Below are 16,863 nucleotides of genomic sequence, written 5' to 3' on the forward strand. Positions count from 1 at the left end.
TAGGGGTTGTTTCCAGGAAATCAGTCTCTAAAGATGCAGATGAATGAGAGTGAGTGTGGGTAGCGGTGGTGCAAACATTATCGTCCTGATTCTGGTTTTGCTTCTTCTGGCATAAACCATGGATTGCTTTCCTGAAATTAGTGGGGAATTACACTACTATGAGTAAGAGAAGGATTTCTTGTTTGTATATAATTTGCACAGATGTGTGTTTTCTGTATGCACACAGGTGGTTAGAAATAGAACAGACTTTGGGTCAGACTGCAGGTCGACCTTTGAGCAAGTGCTCAAGTGGTAACAGAGGTCATGGGCAGATTCTCTCCTGTGTTCCCCTGCATGGTTATTCACAAATGTAGTCCTTGTATTGAGTGTGCAAGGATTGCTCCTCACCAGCATGTCACAAAAGGACAAGCCATCTCAAAAGGAGCAAGCAGGGGAGATTGAGGTGGGGGTGCTGGCTGGTTGCAGAGTGGAACATTTTGTTACCTGTAAATCCTGCTGGGGTATCGTAACTCTTTACTGTTGCCAATGTGGGCCTGTTCCTAGTAGGTCTAATTAAGCCAGTTGTTATTTTTATATGAAAGAAACAATACGTTCAGACAGAGACAACGTCTTCGGGTAGGACTACATTTACTACATTGGTGCAGCTGCGCTGCTGTTGTAGCACTTTAATGAAGATACTCTAAGTGAATGAGTGAGAGCTCTCCAATTGGTGTAATTAATCCATCATCCCGAGAGGCAGTAGCTAAGTCAGCAGGAGAAGCTCTCCCACCAACATAGCACTGTCTACACAGGGGATTGTGTAGGTATAACTACGGCACTTGGGTATGAATTTTTCACACACCTGAGTGATGTAGTTATACCAATATAGGTCTGTAGTGTGTTATATTTAAATTTGGTGTAACTAGTAGTGTGCAATATTATGCCTTTTTTCTCCCTAATAGTGCCCCCAGGAATTGTGGGTGAGAATAAACTGGAGGATGTGAAAGTGAAAGAAAAACACAGTGTTACATTAACTTGTGAAGTCATAGGTAAGGCTTTGCAATGTCACAATATGTTCCCTATTCAACAGCTAAACTCACAGCAGCTTGGGGTGTTTGTTAGTTGTCCACATTCCTGACCACAGTTGTTTGAGTGCATGTGTACAAAGAGCTGAAAGCCAGAATTTGGCTCTGAGTTTTATCTTGACTGTTCTTTTTTAAATGTTTTAATATCACTGTCAATGGGGTGGTTTTTTTAAATGAAGGTTATTTACTGAAAACACATTAAGAGAAATATCCTATAGAACTTAAACTATAGAAAGGTTCTTTCTATTTTTTTAAACATCCTGTAGAATTTAACAGAAAGTATATCCCTGTTATGTGCAAAGTAATGCACATCATAATACATAATCCCAACTATACATATAAAATGATGGAGTCTAAATTAGCTGTTACCATTCAAGAAAGATTTTGGAGTCACTGTGGATAGTTCTCTGAAAACATACGTTCAGTGTGCAGTGGCAGTCAAAAAAGCTAACAAAATGTTGGGAACCATTAGCAAAGGGATAGATAAGACAGAAATGTTTTCTCTCTCTCCGTATATATAATCTCCATGATATGCTCATATCTTGAATGCTGTGTGCAGATGTGGTCACCCCATCTCAGAAAAGATGTACTGGAACTGGAAAAGGTACAGAAAAGGCAACAAAAATGATTAGGGGTATGGAGCAGCTTCCATATGAGGAGAGACTAAGAAGACTGGGACTTTTTAGCTTGAAAAAGAGACTAAGGTGGGATATGATAGGTCTATAATATCATGACTGGTGTGGAGAAAGTAAATAAGAAAGTGTTAATTACTCCTTCTCATAACTCAAGAACTAGGGGTCACCAAATGAAATGAATAGGCAGCAGGTTTAAAACAAACAAAAGCAAGTCTTTCTTCATACAGTGCAAAGTTAACCTGCGGAGCGCTTTGGCAGAGGATGTTGTGAAGGCCAAGGCTAACAGGGTTCAAAAAAGAACTAAATAAGTTAATGGAAGATAAGTCCATCGATGACTATTGGGCAGGGATGGTGTCCCTACCTTCTATTGCCAGAAGATGTGAATGGGCAACAGGGGATTGGATCACTTGGTGGATTACCTGTTCTGTTTATTTTCCTCTGAAGCCTCTGGCATTGGCCACTGTTGGAACTGGATACTGGAATAGATGGACCATTGGTTTGACCCAGTATGGCTGTTCTTATAAAATTCTAGAGGATGGTTAAAAAACCTATAGAGCTATAGAATATGTATTCTATAGAATGTTCTTAAAAGGGAGATTAAGTGGACATGTGAAAATGCTCTTTTCTATTGTTCAGTAACTTTTCATTTTCTAGAGGCTACAGTAATTACCACTTACAATTAATCGTGTTTTTATTAAGGGAATCCTGTACCACAGATTACATGGGTAAAAGATGGTCAGCCTCTTACCCAGGATGGAGATCACCAGATTCTGTCCAGTGGACGTTTTCTTCAAATCACCAACACTCAAGTTGCTGACACAGGGAGATATACATGTATTGCATCCAATATAGCTGGTGACAAAAGCAAAAGTTACAGTCTCAGTGTACTTGGTAAGTGATTGTGCTGGTTATCTAAAGCAGGTATTAATCTCATTGAAGGGTAGATATTCATGCTGGAGTGGCTCTAACAGTTAATTACAACAATGTCCAATCTACCTGACTAGAGTTAAATACTTACAACCGTATACTTGCTAACGTATTTAATATTAATAAGGCACTTATACCTTTAAGAAGAAACAAGTTAGGTAGGAAAACAGGAAGTTAGAACAGGAATTAATCTACATATAGATTGAACAAAACAGTGCATTGTCTTGAGCTTTACAGAAGAAATGTGTTGAGGACACCATTAAGGGAAACATTGTTTCATAAAAACTCAGACCACCTGTTATTTTATTATGATGGTTATCACGTTACAGACTACAACTAATACAGTAGAGTTTCTTTACATAGTCTCATATCCTGCCCCATATCCCCTGCCTAGCAATAGCTTTCAGGAAGATCAGACAGTAGGCCTGCTGACCTCTAGCCAATAATAGTCCTTGGGAGGTGGTGGGGTAGCCTTCTTCCCTTCCTTCCCGCCCTCCCCCCCCCCTTTGACAGGCTCTGTGAACATACGCTGAATTTCAACTTCAGGACAAAACAAGAAACCAGATAGAACTTCATGTAGTGCTATCGGACTTTTGCCTGGTTCTGGGTTTCATTGTGAACAGTTCACACATGCCCAGTAGTGATGCACATCCACTTATTTAAGTTAGAACCAAATCCCTAAACAGGATATTGAATTTTCTTTATAAAGAGGTTTCAGATAACACCAGCAGTTCTCCATTTAGAAGTTATTGTAGCTTTAAATTGCTTCTAATGGCTGTCAGTTCCATTGCTGAGGATCTTCTTATTGCTTCCTAGTGTCTCCAACCATTGCGGGTACAGACAGTCATGGCAGTGCAGAAGACGTCACTGTTATCCTGAATAGCCCCACATCCCTGACTTGTGAGGCTTATTCATATCCACCAGCTACAATTACCTGGCTCAAAAATGGAGCTCCACTGGAATCTAACAGAAATATCCGAATTTTGCCAGGTAATTTTTTTATTCTTAAATAAAATAAATATTTTGTCACTTATGAGATGACAGATTCATAAATCAAAGCAATTAGTTGTAATATTAGCATCACTTTGTACTTCTGTAGCATTTTTCACCCCATGATCTCAAAGAGTTTCACAACCATTTTTATGCTTTCATATAATATTTATACCTTTGCTCTGTAAAAGATGGTGGTGAGACAAGTTAATTGCACAGTTACAATGTAACTAGAGTTAGGTGGTAACAACATAACAACATGGTAACTTCATTTGAAGTAACCCACAGTAACCCACATCACCACTATCGCTTGATAACTTTAAAATGTATTCATTACCATACTACATCATATCCATATTAAAAAGGCAATTGAATGACTTATAGAAATTTTCAGTTTACCTCCTTAATTACCTCCCAATTTTTTTTATTGTTTCCTTAAGCAAACACAGCAAGCAGCAAATATTTGGCCACGCTTCTGAAACCCCAAACCATGTTCAGGTTTTGGCGGACTAATTTCAGCTTTTCAATTTAAAAAACCACGACAAATTTTGAAGGAAAGCAGACATTGTCCATGATTTTTTCTGCTTTTTAAAACCCCCTAGTTTTCGATCCAAAAAAAGTTTTGATGGAAAATATTTGACTCAAAACTGGGTTTGTGCCGAAATGCGGAAGGTTTTTAAATGTTTATTTTTCCCAGGGCTGCCTTGGGGGGGGCAGTGGGGCAATTTGCCCTGGGCCCCACAGGGGCCCCCACGAGAATATAGTATTCTATAGTATTGCAGCTTTGTTTCATGGAAGGGGCCCTTGAAATTGCTTTGCTCCAGGCAGCAGCAGAGACCCTATCCCTCCACCCAAAAAAGAAAAAAAGAACAAGCAAATACAGTACTGTACTGTGTTAAATGTAAAGTACTAAAAAAATAGAGAGCAGCATTTTTCTTCTGCATAGTAAAGTTTCAAAGCCATATTAAGTCAATGTTCAGCTGTAAACTTTTAAAAGAACTGTAACATTTTGTTCAGAGTTATGAACATTTCAGCATTACAGACAACTTCAAGGTATTCATAACTGAGGTTCTACTGTAGCATTTTTTATAGCTCATTAGTAGCTTGACATCAAGAAAGTTACAAAGTAATTGTCCTTTTGTTGAATTATCTCTTGTCTAGCCCTTTGTGGGCATATGAAATAAGGAAAAGTTTTTCTGGTAAGAATGTAGGTAATAATGAAAATGAATGTTACACTTTTGTTACACTTCGCTACTGGTAATTTTGTACCTGTGGGAGGAAATATGAGCATTACTAGTATGTGGGAATTAAATGACTTCACTGGGGAACAGTTCCTAAGAATGTAGGCTGAAGGGAGTTTTAGCCAGTTTAAATTGGGGTTGTGCTCTGAGAATGTAGTGAGTATAAATCACAAGCAAGCATGAATTTGTGAGAAGGAAACTGATGCATGCTGAAGTGTACAGGCTATTTGAGTGAATTGCATATCTGGAGTCTCAAATCCTGTTAATTCACTAATATTCACAATGTTTCACATAAGTGTATTATCTTTTCTCTATTCTCCACACTGATCATCTTTTCACTTGAAGTACAGTGCTGAAACTAAACTATAGAACAGTGCCTCAGATCCAGCCCTATATATAGAATTAGTGCATTTTTATTTGTTCACAGAAGAGAGAAGGTGAAGCACAATTATTCAGACAAAGCACAGGACCATAAATCAATTCATGTTCAGAACTGCTTTAACACTTTTCATAGGAACTATGTCGCATACTTAGTCAAGGAGAGAGTGAGCCCATACCCAGTTCAGATACTGTACATCCATTATTACATAGTGTCACATCCTGACCTAAATTATACACATGAAATTCCTTCTGAGTTCAATGTGAGTTGTGCATGCACATCCAAGAGAAGAATTTAGCTCTCAGGGTTGAAAGTATAACTGAAGAAAACATTAATAATGAGGATCAGGAGTATGGTGCTAATGCTAGTGAATAATATAATCTTTCTGCAGGAGGGCGAACCTTGCAGATTCTAAATGCACAGGAGGACAGTGCAGGTAGATACACCTGCATAGCCACAAATGAAGCTGGGGAAACACTGAAACACTATGAGGTGAAAATCTACAGTAAGTTTGTTATAACAGTGGAATATATTAATTTCTCATTCTTCCATTTTTTCTTTACAGTTTTATCCATTCTGCTGCTCACTAGGGTTTCTGAACCAGCAGGTACTCACTCTATCCAGCTAACACTTGCATTAATACAAATCATGCCCACCATCTTGAAAGACATCAGGAAGATTTGTAGGACATCATTTACAAGCATTTAGTTGAGGTTACTGTAGGCTTTGCAAGTCCAGGGAAAGATGTAGAGATGGTGCACTAGAGATAACGAGGTTAGTTTGATCAGGGAGGATGAGGCCCTCTTCTAGAAGTTGAGGTATGAACACTACTGAACTTCAGTTCATTTGCAAATTTGACACCATCAGCTTGGGATTAAACAAAGACTGTGAATGGTTAGCCAACTACAAAACCAGTTTCTCCTCTCTTGGTTTTCACACCTCAACTGCTAGAAGAGGGCCTCATCCTCCCTGATTGAACTAACCTTGTTATCTCTAGCCTGATTCTTGCTTGTATATTTATACCTGCCTCTGGAAATTTCCACTACATGCATCCGATGAAGTGGGTATTCACCTACGAAAGCTCATGCTCTAATATATCTGTTAGTCTATAATGTGCCACAGGACTTTTTGTTGCTTTTACAGATCCAGACCTACACGGCTACCCCTCTGATATTTGACAAAATGTCAGAATTTCCCATCGGAAGGATATTCTGAGTTTTGACTAGCTCTACTCATTAAGGATTCAAAAGCCTAACTTTTGGCAAGTTTTTGAAAATTTTTATTATTTTTGATTAAATAGTAGGTAAGCATGAAAGCCAGGTACATGGTAGAGTGGGACAGTCAAGGATGTAGTTTGGTGCACTGTCACCAATAAGTTAAGCTCTGCTGTTTTGTAATAACCCAACTGTGGTGCTCACAGAACAGGATCACAGAGGAATGTATTTTTTTACTCTAAGGTTATTATACTTGGTTTCCCTATGTCTGGTTCACTTTAAATGATGTGTAACATGTTAATTCAGTCAGGGAAATCTCTTTCATTTCCTTGGGATGTTTGTTTTTGTGCAGTTCCACCTGTCATTAACAAAGGAGATATCTCAGGAAAGGGCCTCTCTCCTAAAGAAGTGAAGATCAAAGTAAACAACAGCCTTAGTCTGGAGTGTGAAGTTCATGCGATTCCTGCTGCTGCCATCAGCTGGTATAAGGATGGACAGGTCAGTCACAAATTTAATTCCTTTTAATGGGTGGTTTTCTTACAGAAGCAGTTGAATATTTATCATCTTTTTTAATCAACATTTTTATAGCATCATAGGTGCACACATGGCTCCTGATCCTGCACCACTGAAATCAATGTCTCCTTGCTGTCATCTTCCTTCCCCCATCCCCAATATTATGGACAGTGGTACCACCCCACAATTTTATGGATCTCAGGGAATCTGCATTAGGCCAGAGGCCTCTGCCCACTGGCACTAGAGCTCCTACTTCTCCCTCTGGTTCACTTGCAGTGCAGGTGGGACAGTGCTACCAGACTTCATCTGCCTATGACTGCTTGTTCCTTAGAATTGAGTGGTCATTGCACAGAAGATAATAGACCCCCAGGCTGTATTACCTCTTGTGCAGATTCCCCATAAGGCTTGTGCTGGAAAGAGGTGTAACATCCTGGCCCCACCCTCAGTCCTCCTTTTGCCATCCTAGCCTTTCCCCTACTCACCCTGGTTCTCTGGAACTTGCAGAGAGCCCTCCACTGGGTTCTGGGAAGAGGTGACAATGCCCCAGAAGCAGCTGATCTTCCAAAAGATATCCTCCATGTGCAGATTTTGGGAAAACAATGAGACCCTGAGTACAAAACTCATTGAAAGGGAATGAATTGGGGGCCATAATATTATCTTTATAGAGTCATTCTTCAGATTAACTGCATTTTAAAATAAAATAATCTAAGTCATCTGCTTGGAAAGAGTAGGTTTTTTTTCTTTGTTAATAACTTTTTATTACCGCCAAGGGCTCCTTTCCCATTAAGTTTCTTCACTTACATTTATCACATATATTTCATTAGATTGGAAGCTTAGTATCATGATAATGTGACTTTTTGCTATATTCTAGGCCATAGGCACATTAATAGGCTGAGCACATCCAGGAGATTCTTAGTATCTCACAGGATCAGGCCTAGTGGCTGGAGTGTGATTCCTAATGTTATTGGGAACAATAATAATAGATATGTTTTTCTGTTACTCTTGGCAAAGCCAATGCGATCAAAAAGGAAAGAAATGAATTTAAAAGAACATATTTTCTTATTCCCAACTTTCTTTCAAATGCTTGTCAAGTAGTCATATCAAGGTAGGAGTAAGTAATTTGACTGGCATGTTAGAGCAAAAGAGCTGTACCATCAGATGACTTTCATGATCCTAATACTTCAAGTATTTATTTTATTTAATACTTATAAATTTGTTTAAATTAAATCACAGCCTATTAAACCAGATGCTCATGTTACCATCCAAGCCAATGGCCGGACTCTGCAGATAAAAGAAGCTCAGGTATCAGATACTGGCCGTTACACATGTTTGGCATCCAACGTTGCTGGAGAGGATGAAATAGATTTTGACGTGAACATACAAGGTAAAGAGGGAAACAAAGGTCAAATAATAATAAAATTCTCCTATTCTATCAATGTGAGTCATTTTCTTATAATATTTATTTTGGAGCACTGAAATGGTTTATATTCCCCCCACCTCCCCCACCATTGGATCAGTTTAGACCAAGGATAATTTAACCTGTTGCTCTGATTTTTTATGTATTTAGTAAGATAAAATATTTTAAGTATGAGCTCTTTATTAAATTTATATTTTCTTCTCTAACTTACACTGGTGTAAACATGAAGCCAAAAGAATTACACTGATGTAAGTGAAAGGAAGATCAACCATCTCATCTACAAAGTGTTTTGAAAATGTTTATGCTTATTAACTTTTTAATGCATTATATTTTATTGTGGAGTGGAAGGGGATAGTTTTCAATTGTTGGATACCAACTAATTGTATTTTAAAAATTACAAAAAATACTTAGTTCAGAGAAATGACGAATGGTAGGCCAGGTCTACTACTTGTTTCTGTCAACTCAGGGGTGTGGTTCCCACAGTTTAGAGACACGGATTCTTTTACATACTTTAAGGCAGCAGTTCTCAACTGGGGTCTGGGGCCCCATGGGGGCTGTGAGCAGGTTTCAGGGGGTCCACTAAAATAAACCAGAGAAGGGCCGGTGCTAGACTCACCAGAGCCCAGTGCAGAAAGCCAAAGCCTGAGCCCCATCACACAGGGCTTGAAGCTGAAACCTAAGCAACTTAGCTTCATGGGGACCCCTGGGGCATGGGGTACTGGGCAATTGCCCTGATTGCTACCCAGTAACACCAGGTTATTAATCTACTGGATATGCAGAAAAACAGTAGCTGTGACACAGGTGAGCCATGGAATTTTTATAGCATGTTGAGGGGTGGGGGGTCTCAGAAAGAAAAAGGTTGAGAACCCCTGCCTTAGGGGACACTTGATCAAGACCAAGCAAATTAATCACAATTATTAACCATGGCTATTGTATTATTAAAGAAAAATAAATCATTAAACAAAACAACACATGACAGAGTACAAGTGATAAACTAGTTACTTCCATTACAATCTCTTCTTTATGCCTTTCTGTGGAGAGCTTTTAACCCTGTGGAGAATAGATTATACCCTTGTGAATGAACTCACCTTTGGTGGGTCACTTTTCTCTAGGTAGATTAAGACCAGAGTACAGTATATTGTTTTCCAGAATTATTGTGTATTCAGTTGAGGTATCATAGAATCATGGGGTTAAAAGGAACTGAAAAGGTCGTTTAATCTAGTCCCCTTATTACATACTTATATACTGTTTAGGTTAGTAATAACTAGACAGGCTTCAGTTGCCCTTAAACTAGTTAATTTGCCATACATAAATAGTTGGGAAAAGTAAGTGATCTAAACTAAATCTTTACTAAATATTTAAACTAGTACTTAGAAGAAGCTATGTAAAGAGCTGTCTTAATACAGACCAATTATAAATATCAAGGATCTTAAATCCCACTGTTAAATGTTTAGCTTCTGTCTCCTTATCTGGAATATACGGTTTAACCATTTGATGATTAACAGGAGAAACTGTTAGTCTTTTAAGTTCTACAACATTTCAGTATTCCAGTAAACTCATTATAAGAGTTTTAAATCTAATTCCTTGCCAGTATCTTAGTTAACTTTCTCTCACCAATCTATGTTGAAGTTTGGGCAGGTTTTCCTTGAGTTGGTTTCTTTTTGAGTCTCCTCTACTTTCCCTGTCTGTCTGGGAAGTTGGCTTGTTGAGAGAGACAGGATTAGTTATGGAGTGCTGCTCTCTTAGCAAGGGTATGTGTGCATGTGGTGCTCACTTCAGAATTTCTTATACTCTTCTCCTTCCTATTCACGAAATTAGAGAATATAAGAACATAAGAACGGCCGTACCGGGTCAGACCAAAGGTCCATCTAGCCCAGTATCTGTCTACCGACAGTGGCCAATGCCAGGTGCCCCAGAGAGAGTGAAGCTAACAGGCAATGATCAAGTGATCTCTCTCCTGCCATCCATCTCCATCCTCTGATGAACAGAGGCTAGGGACACCATTCTTTACCCTTCCTGGCTAATAGCCATTTATGGACTTAGCCACCATGAATTTATCCAGTTCCCTTTTAAACATTGTTATAGTCCCAGCCTTCACTACCTCCTCAGGTAAGGAGTTCCACAAGTTGACTGTGCACTGTGTGAAGAACTTCCTTTTATTTGTTTTAAACCTGCTACCTATTAATTTCATTTGGTGACCCCTAGTTCTTGTATTATGGGAATAAGTAAATAACTTTTCCTTATCCACCTTCTCCACATCACTCATGATTTTATATAGAGGAAAACACACCTCTTTCAGGCTTGTTTAGATTCAAGTGGGTTTTTTCATTGGCTCCATGACTTCATAGGTAGCCCTGGGAAGCCTCTTCACCTTATGAATATCATAGAATTATAGAAGATTAGGGTTGGAAGAGACCTCAGGAGGTCATCGAGTCCAACCCCGTGCTCAAAGCAGGACCAACACCAACTAAATCGTCCCAGCCAGGGCTTTGTCAAAAACCTCTAAGGATGGAGATTCCATCACCTCTCTAGGTAACCCCATTCCAGTGCTTCACCACCCTCCTAGTGAAACAGTGTTTCCTAATATCCAATCTAGACCTCCTCCACTGCAACTTGAGACCATTGCTCCTTGTTCTGCCACCACTGAGAACAGCCAAGCTCCATCCTCTTTGGAATCTCCCTTCAGGTAGTTGAAGGCTGCTATCAAATCCCGCCCCACTCTTCTCTTCTGCAGACTAAACAAGCCCAGTTCCCTCAGCCTCTCATCGTAAGTCATGCCCCCCTGCCCCCGATCACTTTTGTTGCCCTCCTCTGGACTCTCTCCAATCTGTCCACATCCCTTCTGTAGTGGGGGCGCCAAAACTGGATGCAGTACTCCAGATGGGGTCTCACCAGTGCTGAATAGAGGGGAATAATCACTTCCCTCGATCTGCTGGCAATGCTCCTACAATGCAGCCCAATATGGCATTAGCCTTCTTGGCAACAAGGGTACACTGCTGACTCATATATCCAGCTTCTCATCCACTGTCATCCCCAGGCCCTTTTCTGCAGAACTGCTGCTTAGCTAGTCAGTCTCCAGCCTGTAGCGGTGCATGGGATTCTTCCATCCTAAGTGCAAGACTCTGCACTTGTCCTTGTTGAACCTCATCAGATTTCTTTTGTCCCAATCCTCCAGTTTGTCTAGGTCACTCTGGACCCTATCCCTACCCTCTAGCATATCTACCTCTCCCCCCAGCTTAGTGTCATCCGTGAACTTGCTGAGGGTGCAATCCATCCCAGCATCCAGATCATTAAATAAGATGTTGAACAAAACCAGCCCCAGAACCGTAACATTTCTTTTTGTAATATTTCTTTAATTGCCTTTGTTCTTCTTGTAGCCAGACAGCTTCAGACATTAACTCTTTCCTTTTATTCAGTCTATTCTCTTTCATTTTTATTAGTGTTTGACAGAAAAGAAATTCTGTTTTCAACAAGTCCACCAACACTCCTGTTCTTTATATCCAGGTTTTCAGTTCTCAAAACAGTCTTTTAAATTTCAATTATTCTTAGAAAGTCTTTAGCTTAAGTTGTTGGTTCTACATTGAAGATTTTTGTAACTATAATGTTTTTGTCTTCCTGAGTTTAATGAGGATTTGCTTGTGCATTGCCAGTAATTATTTAATTCTCCATTAATGTAAATATTCTATACTTAAGTGGCTTAGTAGTAGTAGTCAGTTTAGCAAGGTCATTAGATTTCAAGTTGTACATAAAGCATTTTACTATTTACATAGCAATGACTTTAGGAGTTATATTTGGAGCTTTGCATTTAGCTAATGTATTTGCAAGCAGGACTTTCACAAAGGTGTTTGTCATTTCAACATTTAAGAAATAAACAAAAGTGTAAAACATTTCCAGCTACACATGTTTTTTCCTGGAGTTTCAAAAACACAAGCAAAGTTTTTCCTTTGAAAAGAAAAGGCATTGGTATGGTTACTTTACAACCTAGATTTATGACTCTGATAACACACCCCCTATTCCTTTTTAGAATGAGTGTTTTAAGTGGTTTCTCTTCTTGAGGCTTGCTTGTCCTTGGGAGACAGGCGTGGATACCGTCTGGTATTTCTTTGATTAGATTAAATGCTTTGTAACATAACCAACTAAACATATGTATTGTTATATTCCCAAGCATTGTCCTGGCTATGACATTCTTGTAGTTACATTTTCTATTCAGTAAAGGTGCAAACAAATTTGTAACAATCTAAAAGATTTACAATCATTTTATTAATATCATTTTTGCATCAATATTAAGTTTCTCCCTACAGCACCCAGTAGCACTAATGGCCCCAGCCTCCAGCCCCATTGTGCTAGGCCCTGTATGCATACACAAAAAAGATAGCTCCAAAAACTCATTTAAAAAATGTTTTTATAACTTGTTTAGCATAAGAGAGAGAAAACATACTTGGCACTTTTCATCTATAAATCTAAAATCTATTTACAAAGAAAGGAAAGTGTCAAATATTTCCATTTACAGAGGGGGAAGATGAGCACTGATAGTTAAGTGACTTACCCAAGGTCACATAGCTAGTGGTTGGCAGATCTACGTCTAGATATGAGCTCTCCTCATTCCCAGGCCTGTGTGCTAGCCTATGCTCTGGCGGTTAGGTTGATTTCTTGTGTAATAGTTCACCAAATTTTATTTCACAAGAAGTTTTGCCTGAACAAAGGTGGTAGGAGAAAGAAAACCTATTTGCCCACTAGCTGTAAGAGCAGTGATGATGGGTAAAACAATAAGGCACTTCTAAAATTTATTTTTCTTAAAAAATCAGGTGCCTTTAAGATGTCTCAGGTTGGACATCCAGAATCACTAGTCACTTATGAAAATCTTGGATAAACACAATACTTGTCCCAAACAGCTTTGAGTTAACTTGGAGTAATGTCCTCTCCTGGCTTTTCTATTTTAATCAGTTCTTCCTATTTAGTCAATCATTAACCTACAGGAAGTGCCCAGTACATTAATTGTAGCGCTTAAACTGTTTGCATGACCATGTTCACACTGCTGCTGGGCCTTGGGATTTTCGTGCATGGAGTACATGGCTGATGTTATGGGATCTAATTTAGAATGCTTATTTGCTGTGTAGCTTAAAGATGCTATTTAACTCCAGTATTTTTTTGTTACTAGATTGTCCAAATATGGATTTCTGCTATAAAATCCTAACTCTAACCTCTTCTTTCTGTCTGAATGTAGTTCCTCCTAGGTTCCAAAAGCCTCCTAGAGCATGGGAACTTGGTAACACAGTAGATACAGGCAGAGGTGGAGAAACCAAATATGTGATTGTCAACAATCCTCTTTCTCTGTATTGTGAGACCAATGCTGTGCCTCCTCCTGTTCTCACATGGTATAAAGATGGCTACCCTCTGAGCTCCAGTGATGAAATATTGATATTACCAGGTGGGTATTTTAACATATCACCTGATGAGCTTAATAAATAATGATAATACTTAGCACTTACATGGCAATTGCATTTTCATCTTCAAAGTACTCAATTTACTAATAATTAATTTTGGATGTGCATCCTTCTCAATCCATTTTTTCTTGACTGGAAATTTTCACTCCCAGTGCTCAGACTTTATATATGCTTTTGATTTTTCTTCTTCTTTATTTAAAGTATAATCCCTTAACAGATCGTGAATATGGACATTCAGCTATTACATGCTGATTGACAGATGCAGGTGAATATGCAACAGAGACATTGAACAACACCTACAATCCACTGTTGTTGTTACATTTCCTTCTGCATTTCACTTTAACAAAACAATCACATTTGGAGTACTAACATTTCTCCATCGATGGTGAAAGCCATGGAAACACTAAAATGGAATAGTCCCTGTGGAACCCTGCAAATAGGTGATTTGTTCACATTCTGGTGGCTTGGTTGTGCCCTTTAGATACAGCCTTGAGTAAGGGGCTGTGCAGAAACACATCATCCCAGAGAAGCTCCAAAAGGGATTTTGTCTGAGTGATACAATGTGTCCCAGGGCTCCTCAGAGCACACTTTGCTTTAGAGGATTCAGAGTGCACTTCCTTGTCTAGCTAATCAGCTCCCCTGCCTCATGCAGACAGATTGGGATCAGGCCCATGGCCTCCTGCTACCCATCCCTTTGGAGAAGCTCATGCTACAGGGAGCACTTGTAGGGAGTAGTTCCTGCACTTAGGACAGCAGTTTTATCTGGATTCTATGCAGAGGGTACAGCATATAGGTGGGAAGGCTCCTTGCGCCCTCCCCATCTCTGCTTGTCTGTTCAGAAGCCAGCCACAATCTGGATCTGTATTATTTCCAACATTTGTTCTCTTCTCTGAGCAGCGAGGGAATTGCACCAATTTGTTAAGGGATAATATTTTAAATAAAGAAGAAAATCAAAGAGTAAAACCACATATAACTGAGCACTGAGAGTGAAAATTTCCAGTCATGCATAGTTTACCAAACAGCAAATATTCTACAGTTTGATATACTTTCTCTAATGGAGTCAGTGACAAAGTTTTCTATTAGCTCACTGTGGAAAGTTTCACTTCTAGATTGATCAACAACTCTGTTGCTGATAGTCTCCAAAGATTCCTTCCAATGGAATTAATTCTTTGCTAACATTTTATTATGAACCTCCAACTAAAACCAGGCTGGATGTAGAGGAAGCAACTATGAAACAAAAAGCTTTAGTTAGTCCAGAACTGAAAGAGATCATTCAAGACAAACCAATGGGGAGAAAATTCCATACCCAGCCCTTTGCCCCCAGTCATGTATGACATCATTGACTCTGGTCTCCCGAGGAATGTGGTATGTTTGAGTGATGGAAATCACTTGATTTTAGATTTAAATCTTGAATGTGTTTTCCCTCCAGGAGGCAGAGTGTTACAGATTCCACGGGCCCAAGCAGAAGATGCTGGGAGATACACGTGTGTGGCTGTAAACGAAGCTGGAGAAGATTCCATTCAATATGATGTCCATGTGCAATGTGAGCTAATCTTGCATTATTTTCTGTTTTTAAAAATTCTAAAATCACTTTTTATGGCAAAAGACCAGGAAAAGTCCTGCTGAAATTAATAGAGAATGATTACATTTTATAGAATAGCTCAGTAAGATCATATAAAAGATAATAAAAATATATATCCCTGCTATAGAATTCTATATCATTGGCATTGTTTTCTGTTAATGCTATAGATTTTTAGATAATTTCTATATAATTGTATTGGAGTTATTCCTAACAGTCTGTAGGAATGTTCCATAAGTTGGCTTGGATGCCTTCAAAGTCTAAGTCTTATATGATCCAGTCAGAGACATACTCTAGGAAATCTTTGTGCTTCTTGCCTTGGCTTTGTGTGTACTCAGTTTTTTTTCCAACTCCAAAACTGCTAGAACCAGTGATTTATTAATAGGATGAGGGGAATGCCTTGGAAATCCTCCTTTGTCTTAGCTCTAAAAACTCAACTTCCAAGCAGGAAAATTATTTTAACCCTCTTCTCCATTCTGAACCAGATCCCTGGCTGGTGTAAATAGCTGTAGCTCCGTTGCAGTCCCTGGAGCTATGCTGCTTTATGCCAGCTGAGGACCTGGTGCTGTATTTTTCCTTGGGATTTTATTATTGTTCTCTAATTAACTGTGAAGTTCTCTTTATCTTAACCTGCAAATTCAAGATCTATGTGTGGCTCTATCCCTCTGGCAATTTCACAAAGAAATCACTGCTTATATGGTATTATATAGCAATCTCCTTGTTTCGCTTTGCATGCTATGTAGTGCCACCATCCATTAACGGAGCTGATGTTGATCTGCCTGAAGAGGTCACTGTGCTTGTGAACAAGACCACAGTGATGGAATGTGTGGCAACTGGCAGCCCTGCTCCAAGCATAACTTGGCAAAAGGATGGCCAGCTCCTAGTAGAAGATGACCAACACAGGTCTTTATCCGGTGGAAGGATGTTACAGGTAAAAGTGGAATGTGTTGGTAGAATAGTAAAAAAGTTAGGCCCAAGTCTCAGCTCTGTTCTTTACACAGGCATTAAAATGGTGTGGAGAATCAGGCCTTTATTTTTAATTCATTTAAGAGGATTCATTAAATTACTACAAAATTAAAAATAAATGTGAAAGATGCTGACTTTCCCAGTGATTGAAACACGCAGGCTGGCAGAGCAGGTCCCTTTGGGTAGCAGGAGTGCATACTTCCCTAGGCTGACCTGTCCATGACACTGGTTATTGTTATCCCTCTAATAACACTAATACATCAGCAATACATATCTTGCAGTTTTAAGTGTAAATGACCTCGTATTAGTTCTACTGAAGCCTGTTTTCTCTTTTAGATCCTAAATTCCCAAATAACAGATACCGGCAGGTATGTGTGTGTTGTGGAGAACGTAGCCGGAAGTGCCAAAAAGTATTTTAACCTTAATGTTCACGGTAAGATTATTGTTTCCTAAAATGCTGATTGTTCCCTTTTGAAATAAAGGAAATTAATGCT

At 39.1% G+C, this 16,863-nt stretch overlaps 1 protein-coding gene and 1 long non-coding RNA gene across 2 annotated transcripts in view; one reads left to right on the forward strand and one right to left on the reverse strand.

Annotated features, from left to right (window-relative positions):
• HMCN1 (hemicentin 1) overlaps nucleotides 1-16,863 on the forward strand; it is a 323,599-nt gene that overhangs the window by 221,832 nt on the left and 84,904 nt on the right. The window contains exons 48-57 of the mRNA XM_030573193.1: nucleotides 942-1,028; nucleotides 2,399-2,590; nucleotides 3,443-3,616; nucleotides 5,628-5,741; nucleotides 6,803-6,948; nucleotides 8,197-8,347; nucleotides 13,605-13,808; nucleotides 15,254-15,367; nucleotides 16,147-16,334; nucleotides 16,706-16,802. Of these exons, the coding sequence (XP_030429053.1) occupies nucleotides 942-1,028; nucleotides 2,399-2,590; nucleotides 3,443-3,616; nucleotides 5,628-5,741; nucleotides 6,803-6,948; nucleotides 8,197-8,347; nucleotides 13,605-13,808; nucleotides 15,254-15,367; nucleotides 16,147-16,334; nucleotides 16,706-16,802 (1,467 nt within the window). The remainder of the gene's footprint in view (nucleotides 1-941; nucleotides 1,029-2,398; nucleotides 2,591-3,442; nucleotides 3,617-5,627; nucleotides 5,742-6,802; nucleotides 6,949-8,196; nucleotides 8,348-13,604; nucleotides 13,809-15,253; nucleotides 15,368-16,146; nucleotides 16,335-16,705; nucleotides 16,803-16,863) is intronic.
• Nucleotides 5,997-9,896, reverse strand: LOC115656449. The gene is made up of 3 exons (XR_004001663.1): nucleotides 9,884-9,896; nucleotides 9,039-9,042; nucleotides 5,997-6,066 (listed from the first exon to the last, which is right to left on the reverse strand). It is a non-coding gene; the product is annotated as an uncharacterized LOC115656449 (long non-coding RNA).

The sequence above is a fragment of the Gopherus evgoodei genome, chromosome 8 (genome assembly GCF_007399415.2).
Source record: "Gopherus evgoodei ecotype Sinaloan lineage chromosome 8, rGopEvg1_v1.p, whole genome shotgun sequence".
Taxonomy (NCBI): domain Eukaryota; kingdom Metazoa; phylum Chordata; order Testudines; family Testudinidae; genus Gopherus; species Gopherus evgoodei.